The sequence below is a fragment of the Protopterus annectens genome, chromosome 10.part0, assembly GCF_019279795.1.
Source record: "Protopterus annectens isolate FY-2018-M chromosome 10.part0, PAN1.0, whole genome shotgun sequence".
In the NCBI taxonomy this organism is placed as follows: Eukaryota; Metazoa; Chordata; order Ceratodontiformes; family Protopteridae; genus Protopterus; species Protopterus annectens.
This window is the reverse complement of record NC_056744.1, coordinates 25,302,680-25,329,197: the sequence shown is the minus strand read 5'-3', so window position 1 is coordinate 25,329,197 and position 26,518 is coordinate 25,302,680. Positions and strand designations below refer to the sequence as shown.

Sequence of the window (26,518 nt, the reverse complement as noted above, 5' to 3'; positions counted from 1 at the left end):
CCCCCCAGAACCAGTTAGCTTAATACAAACCCAGATAAGTATGTGCTCTTCAAATAATGAAGTTTAAACCTCCCAAAAGGAGCATTTATGCCAAACAGACAGTTGCCATCACAGGTCCCAATTAACCTGAAACTGAGATTATCCCTGTAAAGATTCAGGTTATTGCCTATGCTTCTACTTACATTAATTGGTGTCTCTTTTTTAATCTTCATCCTCCCCCGTGTGAAAACAATGTGCATGCTTTCAGAAATCATTAACTTTTAGCCTTGAAGAAATTAGTGCTCTTTTAGTGCCGTATTATCAGGCTGTCACCATAAAAATGTTAGAAAAAAGAAAACTGTAGTCCTTTGCTGCAGCCTAGTAGACAAGCTGAAGCATTTATTTCTAAAGGAAAATTTTTCATTATATTTATCACATTTACTTGTTCCGTTTAAAATGTATTAACTCTAAGAAACTGAACATATTCATCTATGCAAAAGCAAGAGAAAATATATCAGCTCTTGCATATATTGTGACCTGTGTACTTTTACACCCCACCTCAACAACCCAAGTTCACAGCCCATTCACTTTTTTTGCACTGTAGGCCTTACATTCTTAATACTTGAAAAAAAATGAGAAAAGAGAAGACAAGAGAAAGATGACATCTGTTCACTTGAATAACTTATCATATACAAGAACTAAATTATATTGTGAAAAAGTTTCATAAAAACACTGTTAAAGAACAGAAATTGTTTTACTTGCACTTACTTTTTTCCGTTTGCTTCTTCCCCTCCCCTCACAGTCCTTCCAAAAATTAATGACATGAAGTAAGGCAAATACTTTTCAGTTTGCCACAAGTTTAATAAAGTTAATAAAGACTGCAAACTGGGTGCCATAATCAACTCTCCATCTGACACAAACATCCTTCAAAAAGGTCTCACAGACACAGATAACTGGTGCCAGCGCCATGGTTTAAAGCTAAATGCCAAAAAATGTATAGTCATACCCTTTGGCAAAAACAATGTGCCCACAAATTACCACATAGGGGGAAACCCATTAAGTACAGAGAAAGTTATTAGGGACCTGGGGACCCAAGTTGATAGCAATCTCTCCTTTGAAAACCACATTGCCAAAGTGGTTAGAAAGACCTTCTACATAGCCCACCTCATCACGAAGGGTTTCACATCTAGATCAAGAGAGGTAATCTTGCCCCTTTATTCATCCATCAGGCCCATCATAGAATACAATGCCCCTTTTGGGATGTACCTTACCCGACACCTGCAGCAATTAGAAAGACCCCAAAAGTATCTCACCAAGAGGATCAAGGGTCTCAAACAGATGCCATATGCTGCTCGGTTAAAAAAACTCCAGCTCTACTCAGTTGCATACCGCCTACTTTGAGGCGATCTATGCCTGACATACAAAGCTATGTCAAATCCAGAATTAATGGACATGCTCCACCTCAGTAAATCTAAATCCCTTAGAGCCACACGCTCGAGGGACTTGAACCTCAGCACAGAAATAAATAGAACTTGCTGGAGGGACAGGTTCATAACCCAGAGGCTCCCTTCGCTCTGGAATAGAATTCCAGTTCATGTGAGGCGGAGCACCTCACTGAATCTCTTCAAGAAGAATCTCGATAGGTGGATGGGGGATTGTAGGTTTGTCCCAGGGATTACTCCCGTGTCACTATTAGACAGAGGCACAGTAAACTAAACCTTAAAAAGGGCACAGTATACTCAAATCAAGGGGTGGCATAAGCCATAAAGAATCGGGCTTGGCTTATAATTGCCCCAGGGCAGATAGCCTAGTATGAACGTATGAACCTATGAACAAAAGTCCACTCTTTCCATTTATTCTTACACAGCTGTAATTCACACGAGATTGATGCTTTGCAGCCCCACATTTATTCACTAATTTCTGAGTTAATGGTCTTCCTCTTCATCTCCAGATTCCGGTTAAGTTCCACAGTATTTCTGATTCTTCTGATCAACTCCTGTGCTTTGTTCTGTCCTTAAGCATTTTCCTTTGGAACTGTGGAAAAGATTTCACTGGCAGTCTCTCTATGTGCTTTACTATCAGAAAAATGAGAAGCAAAATCCCTTTCTGCTTGATGGCTCATTTTTTGTTGGACAAATGTTTGCATTTTCCTCCTTAGCCTTTTCTAAATCAAAAACATGACTGTGATCATCCAGGAAAAAAACATTCTGAAGACAGCTGGACACAGCAACTTGAATCTCACACCTACCTCTTGACATTCCCTGATTACCGGAAAAAAAATTCTTTCTTCTGTCTGGTGTACAGTAAATAATCATATTCCACAGGCACTCTACTATCTCCAACTTGTAATACTTTGCCCTTTTGCCATAGTTTTGTCAGGATCAACTCTTTCTGCTGGTAGGTTTGAAATTTTACTAATAAAGGTCTTGACTACTTTCTCATGGCCAGATTTGTAGCATTCAAATTATGTACCCTTTCAATTAACAGCTCTTGCTGTTGAATATCAGTCTAGTTGCTTATCTGTACTTTCAAAAAATCAATACCGTCTGTTCCTTCTAGTTTCTCAGGTACAGCAGAAAAATCTCGTTTTCCCTATGTGCTTTTTCTTTAATTCTACCATTTTTTTGAAACCTCTCTTCTTGAGCAGTCTCACACTCGGCCATCCTATTTTTCATTTTGACTTCTGATTTTTCAGTTTTATCAGTCTCATCTGAATTTGTTCAAAGATTCTTCCACTTTTCCAGCCTTTTGTTATTTGAGTTGATTTACTCCTTCAGGGTTACGTTTATTTTAATCAGCACTGAACACATTTGAGTAATTTTTTACTGGAAGCGATGCCTTGCACCAAAGATGGAGTCTGAACTGCTCTTTGCAGAACAGCTGCAGGATTCTCCTCAGTCAGGGTTCTCCCTTCCCCTTTTCTTGTTGATTTTTTTTTTCAGGCTCTCCTAGATCCTTCTTTGCAGGCATCCAGTACTACCCAGTAACTGAGTTTTACTCAAGCTGCCATCACCACTGGCTGTTATTTCTCAGTTTTTTGTTTTCATGCTGGGCGAGCTGAAGTTAAGCTGCTAATCAGTGTGCAGCAATCTTGTAAATCCCAAGGCACAGAACAAATTCTAATGTAATGCCAGTCCATGGAAGACCATACACACACCTTGTACTGCCAATTCACTTACTGGCATGTCTGTAGGTACAGACGGAAAATAGCAATCATGGCAAAAACCCACAGAGACACTGAGAGGACATGCAGACTCCAGACCAAAGACCAACTAGAAACCAAAACATAGAACCTAGAAAATATATGTCAACAAACCCAACTGCAGCACCACGGTGCCAGCCCCGAGTGTGTATGTGTGTGTGTGTGTGGGGGGGGGGGGTAGCATCCTTTTAGTGTCCATGTTAAACATAAGAAAAAAAAAAATTACAGGACAAAGCCGTCCAATGTAGTTATCCTAATACAGAGTTACGCTCCCTTTTTAACCTCACCTAATGTAGTCTAGCACCCTGTATAATTCAGCAGCTTCAATTTGTTTTTCACAGCAACTTTTGCCTGCCACAAATCATGACGGCTACATAATCTCTTGTTTCCTGTACAAATCCTGTATGGTTTCAGAAAGGAATTTTATTCAGTACGACTGCATGACATGGGAAACCACACATTCTGTAGTTTTCATTGTTAACCACCAGCAATTTTACAACATCAGTCTACCTCGCTGAGATCAGTAAAATCCACATATAGCAGATAAAATGAAACTATCCCAAACAGCAAGTTTGTCTTCAAGTATGTCACATTTGTTCCCCCAATCACAGAGAACTCTTCTTTAACACATCCAAAACAGTGCCCCGACATAAAGAAATAAACAGTGCTCTCATGGATTTCTGAAATTTCCCTGCAAATCAGTTTAGTGTTTTTGCAAAATCTTGTACCATTTCTTTCCAATATTTTCTGTGTTCTCCATCACTGGATGTGGGCTAAGAAAGTTAAGTGCATCTCAAACTTTTGTAATTTTCTGCGTGTGTGCACACAGATCTGTGCTTGAAATGATCAAATCACAGATTAAGAATTTTGCATCTCAACTAGAAAATGTGAACTAGAAATATAAATCTGGGAATGAATGAATGAACGAATGAATGAATAAATAAATATATAAAAAGGACTAAAGCTGCTTTTTCAACCCTGACAGTCAAGTCTCTTAAAATAAATTTGTACAAGATGGCCACTAACAAGAAAGCCACTACAAAAAACAAATTAACACTAGCTAGAAAAGGTAGAAAACCAAAAGCAGCCACTGTAATTTAGTGAAGAGATCATACTTCAGCAAACATTCTTTTCACCACAGGGTGCTCTATGGTACCCTGGAATAGACAGCCCATACATGTCAAGCAGAGTGCCTCCTTGGCCCTCTTCAAAAGGAACCTTGACGATTGGATGGGAGATAGGAAATTCACCCCAGGGATCACGTCAGTTGCCAGGTAGACAGGGGTCCAGGGAAGTAAATATACTGGGAAGAAATATCTAGGAATTGTTATGGCTAGGCTTGTATAGGCCCTAGGGCCAATAGCCTAGGACCAGCCTATGAACCTTAGTAACACACCACAACAAAATGTTAACAGTAGATCAAGACCACGTTAGCAGGACAGCCCCCATCAAGGTATTCCAAGGTACAAATTTAAAACCATGCAAGAACCTCAGTAGTACCCAAAAGATTGATACAATGAAAAATAATGCACATTTTATGCACACATAAATAATATATATATATATATATATATATATATATATATATATATATATATATATATATATATATATACACATATACACACACACACACACACACACACACCCACACACACACACACACACACACACACACACAGCGAGGATACATATATGTATGTATACGAGTGCATGCTTAACTGTATGTACAATAAAATGTACACACTCAAATGTATAAAATGTGCATATATGTACCCTTATTATTAGGCATTTTATAAATGTGGTAGAGACACATACGCACTCACACACACCCACCCACCTACCCATTATTTAACACAAAATATTGGTCAGAGAGGAAAACACCCAACTAGTGCAAAGAAAATGGATTCACGACACAAAAAGAACTTTCAGCACACCGAGGGTAGTCTATGTAGGCTTGACTCTGGTGACACAGATTTGAGCAGATGCGTGAGTGTTGGAAGGTGGAGGGGAGGGAGGAACTGAGCAGTGTTTGTTAGCTTGCCTTCAGGGAAAGGAGGAGTAGATCATAGTTAATACAGTAACACCGCTGATGATGGAGACCAGAAAACTGTAGCATGGCTGGACTATTTAATGGGGAGAGGCCCTTAAAATGGGTGTAGGCTTAGGCAGAAAAGTGAGCCAACTTGTTCCTGCCAGTAGCTGGGGAGGTGTAGGCTAAGTACAGAATACTGCAATGCTGTCATATAATGGTGCACTACTCTCAAGTGGCCGTTGCTTATGACGACAGAGCAGTCAGCTGAGCAATGGCTGGCTGACACTTATCAGGCTTGTGAAAGGGGCAGATAAACTAATCAGAAAAATTATCAGTGCTTCTGTTGGACTTTGTTTTGTCTGCCTTATTACTTACAAGTAAAATGAAGAAGCATGACCCCCTGGTATGGTTCTCCAAGGGTAACAAGGAAGTAGGCCCTAATATACCTGTTCAGAAATCAGTAAGAGAATGCTATTAACTTGATGCATCTGTGGGAACAATGAGTCTACTTCTATAATTTCATGCACATGGTCTTTGCAAAGTAGCTTAACCCATCAGTGTTCATTAGGAAGCATTTATTCAGTTATCCAGTTACTGTAGCCCTACATACCATGTCATATGAGCCTAATTCATTTAAGCTGTGCATTAGACCACCAGATAGCAATGTAATAGCTCCACCATCTGTCAGGAATCAACTGATCTTAAACAGTGAATGTTAGGTAGGAGTTATATAGGGGCTAACTCACAAATATAGAAAGCAACTGGATCAAATGCCAGTTTGGTGACCAATGTTCTAATGCATAGGTAAAGGGTCTATGTACTGTAGCAATGTTCTGGATTCAAGGACAGACCCAGACCATTACTGGTTTAGACAGAGTTGAAAGGACTTAATGGAGTAGCTACAGAAGTGCTTGCATTACATGCATGTTGCTGTGTACATACATTATATGTACAGTGTAGGGGGGAGTAGGTATAGGTGTAGTGAAAAATTTTGATGCCACCAAAATGTATACATATTCTGTCAGAAGAGAGATTGTCTCATAAATGGCAATTTTCAGCAGTGTATGTAGTAATTGTTAGTGTTATGTCTGAAAAGTCAAGGACTGAAACACTGAGTGTTCTTTCAGTTACAATCAGAAGTTCATCAGAAAGAAGCTTGTGATTTAGCTGGACTGAGAAGTCGCATAACTTCGGGAAACAGGCACCCCCCTTCTCTGGAGCTGTGCACCCTTATAGAGAATTTATGAGTTGTGGGTATGAATGGCGTTTCCCCCACCAATGATAATGCACTGCAGCTTTTTCTCTGGAGAAAACTTGTGGGGTTTAGGTGGTAGGGTCTTATTACTTCCATTTTTTTTGGTCTGTCTTTCACTTGTTGGCCTGATTATGACTAAATAATCACTCAGTGTATAAATTCTCAAGGTTCTAAATAAGAAGGAAAATCTGAGGCATAATCCTGTTGTAACTTTATGTCATAAACAACGATCTTGGCATTATGTTTCTGTAGCTAGTGAGTTGATTTTTATGTACCACGTACAACATCTTTATGGGAGACCTGCAAGTATTAACTCAGCCTTTACATCGAGGGGAACAGCTGACACACCCATACCATGTCACTGTTTTAAAGTGTTACTCTTAGTCAGAGGTCATGCTATTGAAAGCTGGCAGATGCATTTAAGGTTTATTAAACTCCTCTATCCTTTTTCTATACCATCTTTTCTCTAATTCTGGGATATGGGGCTGAAACCTGTTAGGACAGGCAATGGAAGCATAGCAGGAAATAGCCTGGCCAAGATGTCAGTCCCTGTTACATTTACTCACCTACAACCACTGCTATATCATTTCAGCATTGTTGGATGAGAGGAAAACAAGGACCCTGATGGAAACCCACATGGATAAAAAAACTGCACCTGAAAGAACTCAAGGCAAGAATTGAACTGGAGTTGCAAATGCTGTGAGTCAGTAACATTACCCAAAGTGCCACCATGTACACAAACACAAATGTGTAACTTTGGTTGTTAGTAGTTTAAATCCACATTTCAGAAATGTTATCAAAAGACTCCACCACAAGAACTATTCAGCATCATTACATAATTTATTATTTTTTAGTAAGAAACATCTTTATTAAATTATCAGTTATGACATAGGCAGTCACACATTTACACAAATGAAAACAAACCATATTGATGCATTTTCAGTTGCAAACATTATACATCACATGTAATCTATCCAGTCATTCTCATTCAAACATTACATAGCTCATTAAGTTCCTGCCTTCCCTCAAACCTCATTCCTCCTCCAAAATACTACCGTACATGCATTGTTCTCACAACTCACATCCCTCTCCAAGCAATTTATTCCTACCCCCCTTCCAAAGATTGTACCACCAGCAGTTCCATCTCTGTCATTGTAGTCACCAGTCCCAGTGCAGTTGGTTCAAACCTTGATCTCCACCATCCACACCTCCTGCTTGGAAGCCATCACAACCAAACCCAGAAAGGCCCTACCATGTCCAGGCAATTCCAACTCTGCACAACAGCTCAAAAACAATCACCTACCCAACTACACCAACTTGCTCACCCAGCACTTCTGACAAAGCAGTCCACAGGGAACCTTCAAAGTCTGCCAACTCACCACACTCTCAAAAAGGATAGTCCCAACCAGCTATCTCATCCCCATCACACGTCCGACACCTGCAGTCCACCTGAGGAAAAACTCTCCAACGTCAGGCCAGGGTATAAATCACACATGCAAACACTTCCACACAAAGATCCCAGACCTTCCAGACTCCACTACATACATGGGAACAACACAAACATCCCCCATTGCCTCTACATGAATCATTCATCCAATTTCTCTTCCCAGTCCCCTCTAACCTGCTCAGATTAACTCCCACAGCCCTCATGCAATAATTTATATGCCCCACCAATTATCCCCTCCCACAGCTGCCTCTGTTCTTGACTCCACCAAAACCTCCACCAATGCTGGTCTCTCACCCAGGATCTCCCAATTCCCTCTCCCCTTCTACACTCTCAACACCAATTTTTGACAGGAAATTAAATCTCCAGTCTGCATTCCAAATGAATTCTTGGCCTCCTCTCACTGCACTACCCCTCCCTCTGCAAACATTCACTCCCAACACCTTGGTTCCCCTGCCAGTCATCTCCAGAAAACCCAGGCCCCCACCCATCCACCCTCAAACCCCCAACTACAGCCATCCCCATTGGCAGAATCTGCCCTCGCTGTCCCTACACTGGCCCAGCTTGCAGAACACTTTTTGCCACTTTATGAATACAACACTACTTAAGGTCATTGTTATTCTCCTCAAGGATCCGCATCCAAAATCCCAGTCTCTCCCTGCCTCCTTAGCCTCCAACTACCTCACCACCATCCTCTTCCACTCTGAACCATAGCTGTCTGCCCATGCCACACATAGGAGACCCAACTGTGCAGCTCCAAGACACCCCCAAACCAGGTGGTCCTAAATCACCCTGTTCTACTGGAAAGCTCAACCTACTCTACTTGACTCCTGGCCTCTTCCCCTCCCACACAAAATCATCCAACTCTTCACAAACTGCCATCCACAATTTTTCTGACCCCCCAAAAAAATATGCATGACCTGTGTATAAAACCAAAGGGACCAAAAACATCTCACCATCTACATCCACAAAACAGAGCCTCCAATTTCCTAGCCCCCATACCATTCTTTTTTTAGTCTCCTCCCACACATCCCTAGCTGCCAGAAAAGAATCCCTCTCAATCCACACTTCCAAGTACTTCATTCTACCATGTCCCCACAGATATGGGCACCGCTGAACCAATTCTTATATGGGAACACAGTCACAGCCATTGCCTTCATTTCATCCCCACCAATGTTGTATCCCAAAAAGACCTGAAACCATTCCAGAATGTTCCACGATACTAAAATGCTCTACCCAGCCCCGTCAGGCATAAAACAACATAATCTGTAAACAAAGCAGACCCCTCCTGACCAGCAAACCAACTACATCCTTGAATGTCTGAGTTCCCCATTCTCTCTGTCAATGGTTCCAAACACAACACAAACAACAAAGGGGAAAGAGGACACTGCTGCCTGGTTGTACTGCCCAAATAGAACCCACCAGAGAGGAACCCTCCACCTCAATTTTTGATTCCAATCCTCCATATATCCTCCTAATCAATCGTATAATTTTATCAGGGGAATACAAATTCTTCCATTGCCCTACTCATAAAATCCAATCTTTCTGTACTGAATGCTTTCTCTGCATCAGGACCCACCAACAACAGTGGTATTTTAATGTGTTCTACTTCCGTCTGGATCATCATTGCTCTTTTAATATTGTGAAATGTTTGCCTCCACTCCATAAAACCACATTGATCCATAGCTATCAAATTTAGCATTTCCTTTACCATTCCTTTAGGCATTATAGACATAAACATTTTATAGTCATGGTTTAGAATTGAAATGGGGCTATATAAAGCTGGAGCTAATGGATGTTTACCATCTTTAGGTATTACAGCCACCACGTCTTTCTTCCAGGATGTTAGTGCTTCTCTTCCTTTTAAAATTCTGCTAAACAAAACCTTCCTGATCCTTATCACTTGCTTCCCTCCTATCTTCCACACTTCCACAGGAATACCATCTATTTCTGGAGATTTTCCTATAGATTGGTTGTACTTGACCTTTCTTTTTCACTTCCTACTGTCCTACCTGTTTATCATTGATCCTCATCTATACCTCTAACCTTGGCATATTTAATTATTCCATAAAGATTTACATCTGTACTTGTTATTTATTTCTACATTTGCCTTTTACAGATTTTCATAAAAATGTCCAAAATATTTTTAATACCTCTAAAGGGTCTCTGGTTATTTTCCTTGTTTTAAGCTCCCATAGCTGTAGTGATAAAAGTTTTTATGCTACAGTTGCTTGACAGCAATCTTTCTAAAATTATGCATATTATTTTCTCTTTAGCACTCTTCTTGTTCTGTGATATTTTGCCATTCTGCAGTACTTTAACATTTGTCAGTCCCTCTAAATAATTATTGTTACATTTCAACCATATATATTTTCTTTTATTTCCACCCTATTATTAAACCCCACTTTAATTTTATCCCACTCCCTAGCTATATTTTCAGAAGAAATTTCTATCTTCCCCAAAAACTCCCAAATAGTTTCCACTATCCCTTTGTTAAATTCCTCTCTTTTTAACAGATAGGTGGGGCAGCGCTAATGTCTTGTTTTTATTTCATTACCCTGCATTTTTATTTTAGTTATTATTGGCATGTAATCTGAAGTAGTTGTTGAATGCATATCAAAACTTTCAATTAAATGTACATTTTCCTGTGAAGTATAATTTCTGTCTAGCTTAGGCCATTTTATTACCTTGTGGAGTAATATATGAATAATCACCAAACTTCTACTACTGAATTCACATTGTCCATAACAAATATTTTCATAAATTTCTTCAAAAACATATTCTTTTCATTATATTTTCCCTTCTAACCCCAACACATCCTCGCTGTTGCAAATCAAATTCCAGTCCTCATGTATAAGTAGTATTCCCTTCTGAAAGCTGATTATTTCTCCCAGAATTTTCTTAAGCTCCATTGTAGTAGTTTGAGGTGGAATATAAATACATGCCAGTGAAATCCTCATCCCTATGGCCCCTTAGTACTACAAATCTACCATTACTACCTTCCCTCCTCTTTTTATCACTGTTAGGGCTCCTCTTGCAATTAATGTAAGTAGTCTCCTTTTCCTTTGTCCCAGATGTACTGCTGAATAACCATCCTGTGATCCCCACTTTTAAAGTGTTTAGTTTCAGTTTTTTTGTGTTACATGCATACACTAATGTTTGTCAGGTTGATCTTTATACAGTTGTTTCTTGTCACCTCCATTTGAAACTGTTGACATCTTACAAGACTTTTTATTTTAATAAAAACCCTAAAAGAAAAACACACCACCAGAACCTGTTATCTTAATACTTACTCAAAAAACTATGTACATCTTCAAATATTAAAGTTTAACTGCCCTAATAGGAACAGATGTCCAAGATTGACAGCCCACTCATGGCTTGAATTAACCCTTAATGAAAGTTATCCATGCTAAGATGCATGATAGTCTGTGCTTTTGCTTCCACCTAGTGCTGTCTGTTTTTCTCTTATTTTTATTCATCTCCCAGATGTAAAAAACAACTCAAATGCTTTCAGAAAACATTATCTCCTAGCCATTGAAAGAAATATTGCTCCTTTATCAGACCGTCTCCATGGAAACTTAAGAGCCAGACACATAGTTGCCTTCCACTACAATATTGAACTGTGAACATTTATTTCCTAGAAGAAAACTTGTCATAATATTCAGTGTTCTTTTATTTATTTGTTTCCCCTTAAAACTTACTAGATCAAGCCAAGTGCCTTAATCCAGTCATTCCTCTTTGCAAAAATAATGGATTAAAAAACAAGAAAAAGCTTATCGGTTTTTCTTACATCATGTTGTCTTGGCCAGGCTTTCTTTTCTTTTTACATTACTGTGCCTACATTCCTTAAATATGCACAAGAAGAAAGAAAGAAGAAGGGAAAAAAAGCAGGAGCTCTATTACACAGAAAAACAACTGAAAATGTTTTACTTTATAGCATGCAGTAATATGTCGTGTATTATAAAAGTACTGTTAAGAACAAAATTTTGTTTTACTTACAATTAACTCTTTCTTTCCTGTTCCTCTCTCCTAAACATTCTTCTAAGCATTGATGACATGAAGTTGGGCATATGCTTTGGAGTCCCCACAAGTTTAACACAGTCAAAAAGTCCAGTGTTTCCAGGTTTTCTTAGCCCTTCATATTTCACAAATGTAATTAATGTGTTGTAATCTCCCATTCATCAATTTTCTGATTTGCTTGGGTTTTTTCTGTTGACCTCCAGCTCCCAAACCCAGTTTCTGGTTCATTTTTAACATAATCCTGGTTTTTCTATTCAACTCTTGCACTTTTATTGTCTGTCAAGCATTTCCTTTGGAATATTGGAAAAGGTTTCACTGGCCTAGTCTAAGAGCTTTATCATCAGAAGAATAAGAAGCAGAAACCTTTTCTGTTCAATAGCTCACTTTTTGTTAGACAAACTTTTGTATTTCCACCTTAGCATGTTCTGTGTTAAAAATGATTCTGACTCTCCAGGAAAAATATTCTGAAAATAGTTGGATACAGTAGCTTGAGTCTCACACCTGTTCCTTGACATTCCTTGTTTACTGGAATAAATTTACACCTCTTCTGCCTGGTGTACAGTGAGTAATCATTTTCTGCAAGCACTCTAATGTCTCCTACTTTTAGTACTTTGTTCCAGTAGTGTAGCTAGGGCAGGGTGAAAGTGGCAACAAACCCTGGTGCAAAGTGTTGCATTTCTGGTCAAACCTGAATGCTGTAGAGCTTGGTGTATGGTCTAAACTGTAGATTGCTACAGTTTAAAACCTTTTTTAACTAAAACTTTTGAGCTGTAGCTCTCCATGCAAGCAGGGTATAAACTTTAGCAATGGTATGCTACATTTGTAGCAAGCAGTTTTTTGCAATTTAAAAATAAATGTTTTGTTTTTTTAACTAAAATAGGAGCATGGAATGCTGCACTCATTGTAGGCAGGTATGAACTGCAGCAAACAGTTTGCTGCAGATTAAAAGCAGAAGAAGTTTTTTTTATATAAAATAATTTGAAGGAAGAATGAAGAAGGGCATAGAAATGGGAAATGAATGGCTGGGGCTGGAGGGAAGGTGTGTGTGTTGTGCATCTGGCCACTTGAGTGTGTCGGTAGAAGGAACGTCACTTTTTTTTTTTTTTTTGTGGGACAGTGCGTAAATCTAATTACAGTAGCCCACTCACTTATGACTTATTAAAGTGAAGTGCTTTTTTGTCTCTTTTTACCTGAAGAGCTGAGGGGGTGGGACAGTGGTTCATAGTACTGACCCAAGGTACCAATTGAACCAGCTAGGTGTCTTGTTTTGTCCTTCTGCCACAGTTTTGTCAGAATCAACCCTTTCTGATAGTAGGATTTCATCTTTACTATTAAAGGTGTGGACTGCTTTCTCATGGCTCAGTCTGGAGCATACACCTGATGTGCCCTTTCAATTAATATGTCCTGATGTGGAATACCAGTCCAGGTGCTTATTTGTGCCTTGATAAAATTAATCCAGTCTATTTTTTCCAGTTTCTCTTGTGTAGCAGAAAATCTCAGATTTCCCTATGTGCTCAGTCCTCTAATTCTACCACTTTTTGAAACATCTCTTCTTGAGCAGTCTCATATTCAGCCAGCCTTGTCTTCCTTTTGACCTCTGATTTTTACAGTTTTATCACCTCATTTGAATATATGTTTAAAGCTCCTTCCTTTTTTCCAGTTTTTTGTTATTTGAGTTGATGTGTGTGTGTGTGTGTGTATATATATATATATATATATATATATATATATATATACATCTAGTGTTTTGTTTATTTTAATCAGTTCTGAGTACATTTGACTTTTTTTTCTCTAGATCACTGGAAGTCTTGTCTTGCACCAAAGCTAGAGCTTGAACTATTTTTTGATGAACAGCTGCATGATTCTTCCCAGTCAGTGTTTTTTCCTCACCTTTTATGATTGATTTTCTTTCAGGGTCTCCGAATTTCTTTTTTTACTGGTATCCAGACAGTGCACTTACTAGCCAGCTACTGAAATTTGCCAAAAGAGATAAATTCACTTGTTCTCTTTTCTGCGTTTCTGTTTTCACACTGGGAGACCTGAAATTAAGCAGTTACTCAGTGTGCAACCATCTTGGAAGTCCTGTTGCGTAATTTATTCTTGATGAAGAAATCTGTAATCATTGCTCATAGTCATTGTCAGAATGCTGGAGTACGTGACTGCTGCCTGTATGTGAAGTGAAAATGGCAGTCACCTTTATGAAGAAGACACAAAAAATGGTTATATAGTTACATGACAAATAATACGAAATGTAAATTTAATGAAAAAATAGCCACTAAATTAAATCAGGCTCAAAATTACTAATTATTTATTTATTTGATATGTGTTGTAATTAAATGGGCCATTTTTATCCATGACATCATATGCAATGATAAGGGGAACTGGACAACACTTTAGGGAACTCCTTTGGTATATTGTAATATAGGGTATGTCCTTTATTTTTTGTTTTAATAATAGTATTTGAACCCTTAATGATTAAGTTTCCGATATATGTATATTATTTAAGGTTGGTAGGGTTATAATTAACATTCAATAGCTGGACATCCAGAAGCTAATTATTTTCTCTCTCTCATTTATTTATATACGTATGTCTAAGAAAACTAAAGCCAAATACCCCCCCCCCAAAAAAAATAGATTTCATTAAAGATGATGTATTTTCCTGTTGCCCTTATAACAAATATGTTCCTGTCCTTTTTCATACATTGTAACTGGTTACTCTGATTATTGGAATAACAGCTTGTAGTAGGTTAAACGTAAGGAAAATTGCATTTGTTGAATGCCATGGAGTGTGCACGTGCACTTTGTTTGTAACACCAAAGTGTAGGTTTTGTAGCCAATTAAAAATTACAAGTCTTTCATTTCTAGAGCATGGTGATAAAATGTTCAGTTTTATACCTATGGCATGCAGGACAGGGAAATTCTGGAGAACAATCTGGGCAGGTACACAACATGAAGCTTTTGTTTGAGAAATGTTTGATTTAAGGGAAGTTACTACTCTCTGACCTAAGTAGTTGTGCTGACATGTAATGAACTTGCCAGAACTTGGACAAGGTGACATAACCACCCACACAGAATGGATTTATACTCAGTTGCCAAGCAAAGTGTTCAAAATAAACCACTCATGGAAAATGTGATACAAAGCAAGTAACTTCAGTAGTATATTTTCTTGTATTACTGAAACCCAGCAGTTTCTGCTTTATTTTTCAGAATAAGCAAGTGGATTAGAAGTATATAAAAAACAGCAGTTTCGATTTGTGAGTGCTGCTGAATTACATTTTCCATGACTGTGCATAGTTGTTTCTAATTGAGCTTTTACTCATTCCCTCTGTCTATTCACTTCTTCTGGTTCTACATTCTCTCACCTTCAACACAGCAAACTCTTTCATCACCTTTAATTGCTTCATTCTTGCATCATGTCAGGACTTACCTGGTGTAACTCCTCATTTGGCGGGTCATTCTCTTACACAGAGTTGTGTGCTTAAGTTTCATTCTAGATAATGCAGGATTCAGGTCTGCCTCTACAAGAAGATGAAATGACAGGGGGCTGACAGCCTTCATATGCTTAGCTAGGGTATTTCACAGTCTAAGGTTTTACCCACCCCTATGTCCCATTATCTTGCTGATTTAGTTTTGTCTAGGATAGATGTGTTTCTAGTGTTGTGTAGAATGCCAGACTCATTACACACGTCCACAAGCCTCAACCTTCAGGGAGAAAATCAGTAGAACCTTTGTCTCACCCTCTCAATGAGCCTTTGCTTTATGAAACCCATCCACAGTATGTATACCCAAGCATTGTACAATAGTACACCCAAGTAAACATTGATGGTTACCCAACTAAGAATCCAGCATTAAGCTAAATACTAATAGATAGCCACTTTTACTATCTCCTGAGATGCGAGTCAGTAAACTAGGCTTCTGGGACATGGACCTACAACAAAACAACCTGATCCAGTGCTATGACTTGCTAGCTAAGGAAGTTGATGAAAGGATGTTATGGGATAGTTTAGTGTACCTAGGTTTCATTAAGATGCATCTGCCCTGTACAGGGCACTATTTTGAAATGAAAAGATGGTTTTGGTTAGTTGAAATGTTAAGCAAATGGACGGAGAAATGTTTAGATGGCAGGATGCAGAGTTATGGAGAAGCTGGAGTTGCCAGAAGAAAGAAAGGTAATAGTAAATGATGCTGTGCATTTGTCTTTATTTACTATATGTGAGCCATGTTGAGAACAGACAACATAATAAATCTCTCTGCATGTTGCAGCAAAGTCAGGGTGGGGTAGTGGAGGATGGGGTGAAATATACAGAGGTTGCTGTAATGCTAGTGGCATGTTTAGAAAGATGGCAGCTCAGATTAATCCTAGGTAAGTGTCAGGTACTACATCTGTATTACTACAATGTAGGCACATTTTTTAATTTAACAGGGCAGACTCCAGGCATTCGGATAAGAGAGAGGCTTGGGGTAACAGTAACATCAGGGGTGAGCCACCAGTGGCACTATATGAAGGCAGTAGCACAGATAGATAAAGAAATACATTACATTGTTAAAATAATCAGCTTTAACAACAGGGAAGTGATCCCCCCTCCTTGTGGAGGAGACTCTGCAGAGACACTAGTCTAATTAAGATGGTACATACAGAGTCCAGAAGGATAGTCAGGGGATTGGAGAGAATGACATATGAGAAAACACTTGTCCTCTACAGTCTGTACTATTTGTATCCCAAGAGTGAAAAGTGAAAAAGTAAAATGATTTGACATCACAGGACCGTTTGCAGGGGATTTTGAAATCTGAGGATTGGTAAAGTGAGGAGGAACAAATATCATTTCCAGCTGAAAAGGATCGCACATGCAGACTATCAGGAGGATGTTCCTCTTCATGGAAAGGGTGATGAATAGGTAGAATGAGCTACAATGAGTAGTGCAAATAGGATCAGTACAGCCATTCAAGAAGGCAGGCATAGTACAGATGGAATTGGGGCCCTCGGGGGGGTGCAACTTCAAAGTGTTAGAAGCATCAACTTAGCAAACTATGTACAACAGTTGTCACCTTGTATTGGCAAAGAGTATGTAAGTAGGTGTGCATGCATGCATGTATGTATATATTAAAATGTCATTGTACCTTGTAGTGGTGTTGTAACCATGTGTTCCAGTTTATGTGCATCTTTGAAAAGTAGTCATTCTTAAATAAAGCAATATACTTTTAGAAGTATTTCCGTTATAATGAAACTTACAAATAAATTAATGTAAGAGGATATGATGGACTTTTTATTACCATCCCTCTCTTGCTTTGAATTTTGTTTTATAGAGCCTGGTCTTGTCTTGTTCAAGAAGGCCTTTCAGCAGTTTTCCCCTTATGATACCCAGTATCCCATACCAGTGATTCGAACCAAAGGCCAGGATGGGCCCGTAGTCGTTCACTGGAAGACGCTGTCTGCTGATCGAAGTACTCCCTCCTGCTATGCTGGCCAGAGTGGCATCTTGAGATTTAATGATGGAGAAACGGAGAGGAACATCGTATTTGATACAGCAAAAGGGCATTCACCGCTGAAGCCAGAAAGCTTTCAGGTGGTCATGCATAGCCCAGAGGGTGGAGCTGAGCTGGGTGAGAGGCAAGCTACCCTTGTAACTATACTACCAGAGGGTAAGGTACAACAGTCTCATGTCAACTTTCACACTACATAACTACTACAAATTTACATTTTTATGTTTTATTCATGCTTCCGTCAGTCATATCTTCTTGGCAATTTTCCAGTCTTCCTGCTTTTACCATGGAATATTTATTTCACTTGGCATACTTTTTCTGCTGTGAAATATTCTAGATGTGCAGTCTCTTTACCAAAACTCATGTGGAATGACAAGTCTGGTTCCAGTTTGCTTTTACTAAGGACTTTATACTGTACAGGATAATTATAGGAAATTACCTAATCTAAAGTGACCCAGCTTGTTATGTTTTTAGGAAATGAATGCAAAGTTTACCTAGGTTACATTGAAGACAAGACACACACACACACACACACACACACACACACACACACACACACACACATACATGCACAGGAAAAGGTTATTATTTAAAGTTAGGTAAAGTTTCACTGTGCAAAGCTATGCACATGCATACACAACGTACCCCAAATACTTCACTAGTGTGCATTATTAGGGTTCAGATCACAGTGTAAAGATGTGAAACAAAACATTCAAAAATGCACAACATAATTCCTTAACTCCTCAGAGCAATCTAAGGACAATGTAGGAATACTGTACAAGCCAGGTGGATTCAACTCCAGACAGTACCATGAGAAAGGAAAAAACTAGGTATGCAAGCACAAAACACACACACACACACACACACACACACACACACACACACACACACACACACACACACACACACACACACACACACAACTCTGACTTTGCTCTAAAAAAGTGGCTATGTTTACACAACATAACATGAAACAGCCATGATGACTGCTTCACAACTCTCCACCTTCCCTATTTTATGACACTGTGACATTCCTGTTATCTAATTTGACACTTAATTCTTACCTTTATTTTGGCCTGCTCGGTTCTGAACTACCACTGGTGTTGGTACAGCATGGACAGAGTTTCTTTCGGCTTTTCCGCCACAGCGGAACTCCAGTCCGCTAATGATTGGCAGTAGATTTTTGACATGCTGGCTTTCCGGGTCTAACGCACAACCTTCAATGAAGGAATGCCCATTCACGCATGTCGCCACACAGAAGACGCTCTAACTGAGAATCGAATGAGCAACGTCTAACTGTGAGGTGACAACGCTATTGCGTGAATGGGCATTCCTTCATTAAAGGTTGTGCTTTAGGCCCGGCAAGCCAGCACGTCAAAATCTACTGGACAGAGTCAGGTACCAAAAATAACTTAAAAGGTCAGACATAAAGTTAGGAAACCATGAATGTTTCTTAACATTTGTTTTATACCAATAAAAGTCAATGGTCTTAATTATGTCTGGTCACCAAAAGTAAATTAGAAACATAATTTTTAGTCACTGCTGACAGGAAAAATTATGCCAAAGCTTTAGGTTTAGTGGGACTGGCTAGAATATAATTTCATTTTCTTTGTCCTCTATATGGAACAATTGTGTTTGATGAACTGGAGTAGATATTGTACCATATACTTTTAATGGGCAGCAATACTGCTTGTCAAACGGCATGATAATCTGCTAAAAATAACCTGGTAAAGATGAAATCCTTGGCCACTGTTTTCCATAGGAAATCCATGCTGGTACTGTTTCTAATTGTGTGCCAAAAAGGATTCCTTTCTTTTGAGAGATCTCATCATTTGTTGTGTTTGTATAACCGTAGAGTTGGTACATATTAGTTGAGGGATTGCCACCACATGGAGGGGAGAAGGGAGGCTTGCTCCCTGCAAAAACATTTACATTTAATTTTTTTCTTGGGGTTGATTTGTCATGCAGTTGTCAGCAAACTGGATTCCTGAATTTCTGTAATTCAAGGACTTGTAGTAAAAGCACTTTTACTTGTATACTCCGACATATCTTTTCTAAAGGACTTTCTTGTCCTAGGAACATTTTAAACTTTTTTGAATATCTTATCTTTGCACTTAACCCAGGATTAAATGATATTTTCTTTGTATACTTGGGTCTTACACAACCATTTAGTACTGCCCTCCAAGATGGAATTTTTGTGTTAGAAAATCTAATTTTTATATTTTAAGACTGATTTAAACTGGGTCATGAATTCCAAGCAAAGAGAAACTGTGAAGTGAACATCTTCTCTAAGGGTATAACTAGATATTCTTCGTGTTTCACTGTTGCAGTCATTACATTTGGGTAATCTGCTGGCAGGTAACCCTCAGTCGGCTTGAATTCCAAAGTCTTGGGTCCCGTGTCAGTTGCTGTCTCCTCTTCCATGACGTCAGGTCGTCAGGGGTATAAAACATGCAGCCGACGCCATTTTCTTTAGTCTTTCTTGCCACGTGGTGCCCAAAGCAGAAGCATTTCGCAAGTGCCGGCCGGCCGACTACTGAAATATTCGAGTTTGAGTTTCAGAACCGAAGTCTTCACTAAAGCTAAGTACTCCGTTGGGAAAACTTTCTTCTTGCTTTTTACCGATGTCAGCAAAAGTTAATAATTGTATTACTTGTGGGAAGCAAATACCTCATAAGGATTTCCATTTATACTGTATTCCTTGCCTAGGCCCTGATCACAACGTGCCTGGCTGTCGGTTTTGTGCTAGATTTAACCAATGCACTATTAAGTGTTGGTATATTTTTGCATCTAAGTATTTTGGAAACAGATTTAACTACCCAGAAATGTCATCGGATAGCAATACGACTACTGGAGTACATAAAAAACACAAAGAAAAGGACAGAGAAAGGCAGTCGAGATCCAAAACTGACGACGAAGCTTCTCCTAAGCTAGTCGCCAGTTCGTCAGTACTCAGTGAGGCACCTTTGCAGCCCCTGATACCTGCTACCTTCAAGTCGCAGGCCTCTACCGACACCCATGTGGGGGCTGGCATGCCGCAAGATACTCAATGTATTGGACCGATGGATGTATCTCCCTCAGATGGGTCCGGAGCCTCTGAGCAGGCACCGGCTTCTGAGGGTGTCTTCAGACCTCAACATTTTTATATCAGACCGACGAAAGCTGCAAAACCAAAGGCAAAGACACCTTCTAAAACTAAAAAAACGTTGTCTGAGCCACGTGCAAAGGCCTCTATATCTAAAAAACAGATGATCAAAATGGCTAAAGACCTTATTACCTTGATCAGGTGTACCCATCCCCCTCCAGACAAGAGGCCTAGGCAAGACACTGACTATGAGTCTTCAGATCAGATTTCTATTACTTCTGATTCTTCTTCTGATCAGGAATTATCTATACCTCCCTGTGAGTATTCTGATGCTGAGGAGTCTATTCCATCTGCATCTCCTCCTGAGGACTATTCATTTGGAGAAACCTTGCATACTTTGAGGGAGCATTTCCACTGGGAGAGTCAAGACTTCTCAGAATCAAAAAAGAGGCTCAGGGATTTCCTTCTTCTCCCTCAGCACAAGCCTTTAGCCATTCCTCCTGTTTTAGACATTGTGGATGATGTATTTTCGGAGTCAAGCCTGACCCTTGTCTCCTTACCTCCGGCTCCCAGTAAGCCTGACAGGTATTACAGGGTCCCTGACTCTCATAAATTTTTATTTAGAAACCCTGCTGCTGATCCTGAAACTATTTCACAGAGTCCAAAGGGAGTTAAGGCCTCAACAGCAAAAATCCCTACCCCCTCCGACAGAGATTCAAGTGCACTGGACAGATGGGGAAAAAGGTTTATACATCTGAAACCTTGGCAATCAGGGCCTTAAACTGTCAATTTCATATGCTTAAGTACCAACAACATGTTATGGGATTGCTGAAACAGAAAATTATGTTGATTTCAGAATGTGCAGAAAATAAGGAATTGCAGGAATTATTGCATGCAGCTGAACAAGTTGGAAAGCATACTTTGCAATGTGGTTTGTTTTGATTCTTTAGAGGCCTCCTGCAGGGCTGCAGTTACTGGATCTGTGATTAGGAGGCATGCCTGGTTAAAGGAACAAAATTTGCCTGATCATGTTAAAGCTAAATTGCTAGATGCACCTTTACAGCATGATTCTCTGTTTGGTATTAAGGCAGAAGAGGTTTTAAATAAAATGGAAGACAAAGCTAAGTCTATGCAAACTGTTAAAGATTTCTTGCAAGTGCAGCCACCTAGATTCAGTAGACACTGGCCTACAAAAAATTGTTCCTTTCCTGTGTCAGACAGAGCTCAAAGGGGAAAATCCAGATGCCCTAAGGGTTCCAGGTACCAGGCTCAAGACTCATACAGGTCAAAGCAATGGGGAACATCCACCTCCAAATCTGGAGGAGATAAAACGCAAACCTACAGAAAGCAATCCCAATGACTTCCCTCTCCTTACACCAAGCACTTATCTTTTGGCAGCACCCATAGGGGGAAAATTAGCACTTTTTGCTCAAAATTGGCAGTTAATAACCCAGGACAAGTGGGTACTAAACATTGTATTACAGGGATACACATTACATTTCCACACTCTGCCAATGACAAATGGTTGGCCAGATCTGCCAGAAAATCAATGGGCAGAGGCACAGAAACAAGTTACGTCCCTCAAGGATATGAGGGCCATTCAGACAGTATCAGAACAGGAAAAAGGACAAGGTTTTTACTCAAGACTGTTCTTGGTACCCAGAAAGGACAAGGCCTGGAGGCCAATAATGGATGTATCGATTTTGAACACATACCTGGACATTCCAAAATTCAAAATGCTCACCTTGCAACAGCTTCTGCCCATGCTGGGCAAGAATGCTTGACTGGTGACTTTAGACCTAAAAGAGGCATACCTGCATGTCCCAATAAGACAGTCAAGCAGAAGATACCTCAGATTCAAGGCTGGCTTAATGCATTACCAATTCTCTGCACTGCCCTTTGGCTTATCTACTGCGCCCAGGGTCTTTACAAAGTGCCTGGCACCAGTAATTGCATTTTTCAGACAAAGAAGTATTCAAATATATCCTTACTTGGCCAACTGTCTCATTCAAGCAGATAACAAGGACTCTCTTCTACTACACCTGGCATTTGTGAAAAGGCTTCTAACATGCCTAGGTTACACAATAAATGAAAAGAAATCACAACTGGTACCCTCTCAAAAGATAACATTCCTGGGTACAAACTTGAATACAACTGCCCAGATGGCTTACCTCATGCCAGACAAACAAAGGCAACTGACTACTTACTTCAAACTGATGGCAACAAAACCTCAGTCTTCTGCAAGACAAATTCTGCAGGCTCTGTGCTTCATGCATCCTGTATCCTACAAATTCCATATGCAAGACTGCATATGAGGAAACTTCAATGGTACCTAAAAAGTTTATGGAGTCAACATTCACACAGTCTGGAAACAATGATTCCTCTCATCCCCTGCCTGCAACAAGAGTTTCTATGGTGGGCAAAGGCCTGTCACCAGAACATGGGACAGCCCTTCACTCTACCCTATGCCAGCCAAACCTTAACAGATGCATCAGATTATGCCTGGGGGACCCACATGGCAGAAAGATGCATTCAGGGCATATGGGCACCAAATCAAATGCATCTACATATCAACCAGAAAGAGACGCTAGCTGTTCAAAATGCTCTAACAGCCTTCAAGGACTTACTTCATCCAGGACAACTACTTCTAAAGACGGACAACACCACAGTCATATGGTATATAAACAAGCAAGGGGGCACACACTCATACCCCCTTTGCGGATTAGCCATGGGACTGTGGGGCACAGCTTTGACCTACCAAATAAATCTTCAAGCTCAATTCCTGCCAGGAAAACAAAACACTCTGGCAGATGATTTAAGCAGAAACCTTATGGATCCTCAAGAGTGGAAACTAAATCTACAAGTCTTCAGCATGATAGCAAAAAAATGGGGGAGCCCAGACATAGACCTATTTGCCTCTCCTCAAAATTATCAACTGAAAATATTCTGCACAAGGACTTATCACAGACAAGCATGGAAAGTGGACGCCCTGTCCTTCAGTTGGAAAAACCTATCAGTTTATGCCTTTCCTCATCTGCCTCTTCTACCCAAGGTCCTCCTAAAAGTCAGACAAGAGAAGCCAAAGATGATATTAATTGCCCCGGACTGGCCCCGCCAATACTGGTACCCAATCCTAAGAAATTTGTCTCAATACCCAGCTTGGACCTTGCCACAAAAAACACAACTACTGTCCCAGCAAAACAATCAGATAATGCACAGTCAACTACAGACTCTGAACCTGGCAGCATGGTTAATCCTGAAATCATACAGATGACGCCTCTCAGTAAAGCTGTGATGGATGTCATTTTGGAAGCCAGAAGGCCTAGTACTTGAAAATCTTATGCTGACAAATGGAAGAGATTCTGTGCTTGGAATCAAGCACAAGGAACTGATACAGCAAAACCGCATATTCCTCATATATTACAATATTTAACTGAGATGCTTGGCAAAGGCCTATCTTTTTCATCAATCAAAATACATGCCTCTGCCATTTCGGCTCATTACAATAAAGAGCCACCAATCTTTTCTCATCCTTTACTAAAGCAGTATCTTAGAGGAGCCAAAAATTTAAGGCCTCCTAGAAGATCACCATTACCTGCATGGGACCTCAATTATGTGTTGGAAAAGCTCACCCTGCCTCCATTTGAACCAGCTGCTACCACTGATATAAAGTTCTTGTCATGGAAGACAGCTCTGCTACTAGCAATTACTTCAGCAAGAAGAGTTTCAGAGCTACAGGCCGTCATGGCTGTAGAGCCTTTTATCATATTTTACCCAGACAGGGTGTCTCTGAGGACAAATCCTGCCTTTATGCCTAAGGTCATTTCCAGTGTGGCTGTTAACCAAACAATTCATATGCCAACTTTTTATCCAAATCCACAGAACAAGGGGGAGTGGATTTTGCATTCCTTGGACGTACACAGACAGCTAAGATTCTACTTGAGCAGGACTGAAGCGCTAAGAAAAACTGAGCAATTACTAGTGTCATATGCTGCAGGATCAGAAGGAAAGGCTATTTCAAAGCAGACAATTTTAAAGTGGATAAGCCACTGAATCCGTTTCTGCTACTTACACTATGGCAAACCTGTGCCCAATTGCATTAGGTCTCACTCCACCAGGGCTGCAGCTACTTCAGCAGCATTTCTCAGAGGAGTACCAACCAAGGACATTCTAGAGGCTGCTACTTGGAGTTCTGTTCACACCTTTACAAAGCATTATCATTTGCCTCTGTACTCTACGTCTAGGGCAGGCTTTGCCACTGCAGTTCTGCAGGGCCTTATAGCTGCCCCTAATGCAGGTTAGCTCCAGCCTCCCATTCCATAGCTTTGGGATTCTACCCAAATGTAATGACTGCAACAGTGAAACATGAAGAACATAGTGCAGTTGTGTACGCTTACCATAAATGTAGATGATCGAGTGTATTCACTGTTGCAGTCCAGGTTACCCTCCTGCCATCCCCCTGTCATTCTACAGTTTATCTTTTCGTCTCTATTTTCTATAACCTGTGTGGTGTATTTGCTTGTAGATGAAGGTAAAGTTTATATTGATGCATGTGTGTGTGTGTATATATATATATATATATATATATATATATATTTAGAATATTGCTACTTTTTTGGGGGCACCTGACATAGGGGGGCATAAATGGCGTCGGCTGCATGTTTTATACCCCTGGCGACCTGACGTCATGGAAGAGGAGACAGCAACCGACGCAGGACCCAAGACTTTGGAATTCAGGGCGACTGAGGGCAACCTGCCAGCAGATTACCCAACTGTAATGACTGCAACAGTGAATACACTCAAACATCTACATTTATGGTAAGTGTACACAACTGTACTTTCTGCACTACAGACTGATACTGGGTTCCCTAATATATAATATGTTGTATTTTTCAAGAAACAAAACCTTCTTCAGTGCATAACCAACTCATTTTGCAAAAGAATGTAAAATGGGGTCCTCTGTAAGACATTTGTTTTATTAGATAAAATTTAAAAATTACATCACTTATCTAAATTAATAGTACATCACCAGTGTCATAAATTTTGGGCTACAACCGGTGTCATACATTTTGGGCTACAGAATGCTAAGTTATACATGTGATTAAACAAAACAGTATGTTAATGCAACTTACAGTGGGGATCGGACATCTGTGCCATAAGAAATATGTCCAGATTTATGTATTACTATTGACTGTAATTGGAGTTGGTTCACTGTGTTACAGTTGTATTTAAGGAGCCTTTTGTATCTGCACCCAGTTCTAAATTACATGTTAAGCAGATATTCAGAAATAACCGTGCCTGTTTACCTTACCTGTCTAATCTAGTTAGTTTGACCAAGTAATCTGCCCCATTTTGTTTACACTTGAGAAAGGCATCAGTATATGTTTACAGAGATTCTGGAAATGTTTTATCTAGAAAGAAAATAAATATAGTTGGACCTGTAGTATGAGGAAAAAAAACTCTCAAAGTATACATCTAAGGAAAGAGTTGTGTCTTGGGTTAAGAAGTCTCAGCAGTCCTGTGATAATGAATAAACTCTTTTGAAAATGCATGTGCCATTTAGAATCACTAAACAAAAAATAATTTTATTTAAGCACAATAAAACTGAAGCATAAAATATAGTTTGTATCCTGAACTTTCAAGTTCATTGAACCAGCACTCATAGTGTAAGGCACAGTACAGTGGATATAAAAAGTATGCACACCTCTGTTTAAATGCCAGGTTTTTGTGATATAAAAAATGTGACCACAATAAATCATTTCAAAACTTTGCCCACGTTTAATGTGACCTATAACCTGTATAATTCAATTGAAAAACAAACAAATATGTAAGGGGAAAAATAAACATACTATACACTGGTTGCATAAGTGTGCACACCCTTAAACTAATACTTTGTTAAAACACTTTTTGATTTAATTACAGCATTCAGTCTTCTTGGGTACACACTTGCCATCAACTGAAGAGACTCTGATTAACCACAAACAAAGTTCAGCTGACCTAGTAGGATTTTCCTGACA

General features: G+C 39.6%; 1 protein-coding gene across 4 annotated transcripts in view; it reads left to right on the top strand.

Moving 5' to 3' along the window:
* ITGB4 (integrin subunit beta 4) overlaps positions 1–26,518 on the top strand; it is a 1,147,860-nt gene that overhangs the window by 785,524 nt on the left and 335,818 nt on the right. For 3 of the 4 annotated variants that reach the window (XM_044084971.1, XM_044084972.1, XM_044084973.1), the window contains exon 28: positions 17,240–17,575. The exons of the other annotated variant lie outside the window; for it this stretch is intronic. In XM_044084971.1, the coding sequence (XP_043940906.1) occupies positions 17,240–17,575 (336 nt within the window). The remainder of the gene's footprint in view (positions 1–17,239; positions 17,576–26,518) is intronic. 4 annotated transcript variants of the gene reach the window in all.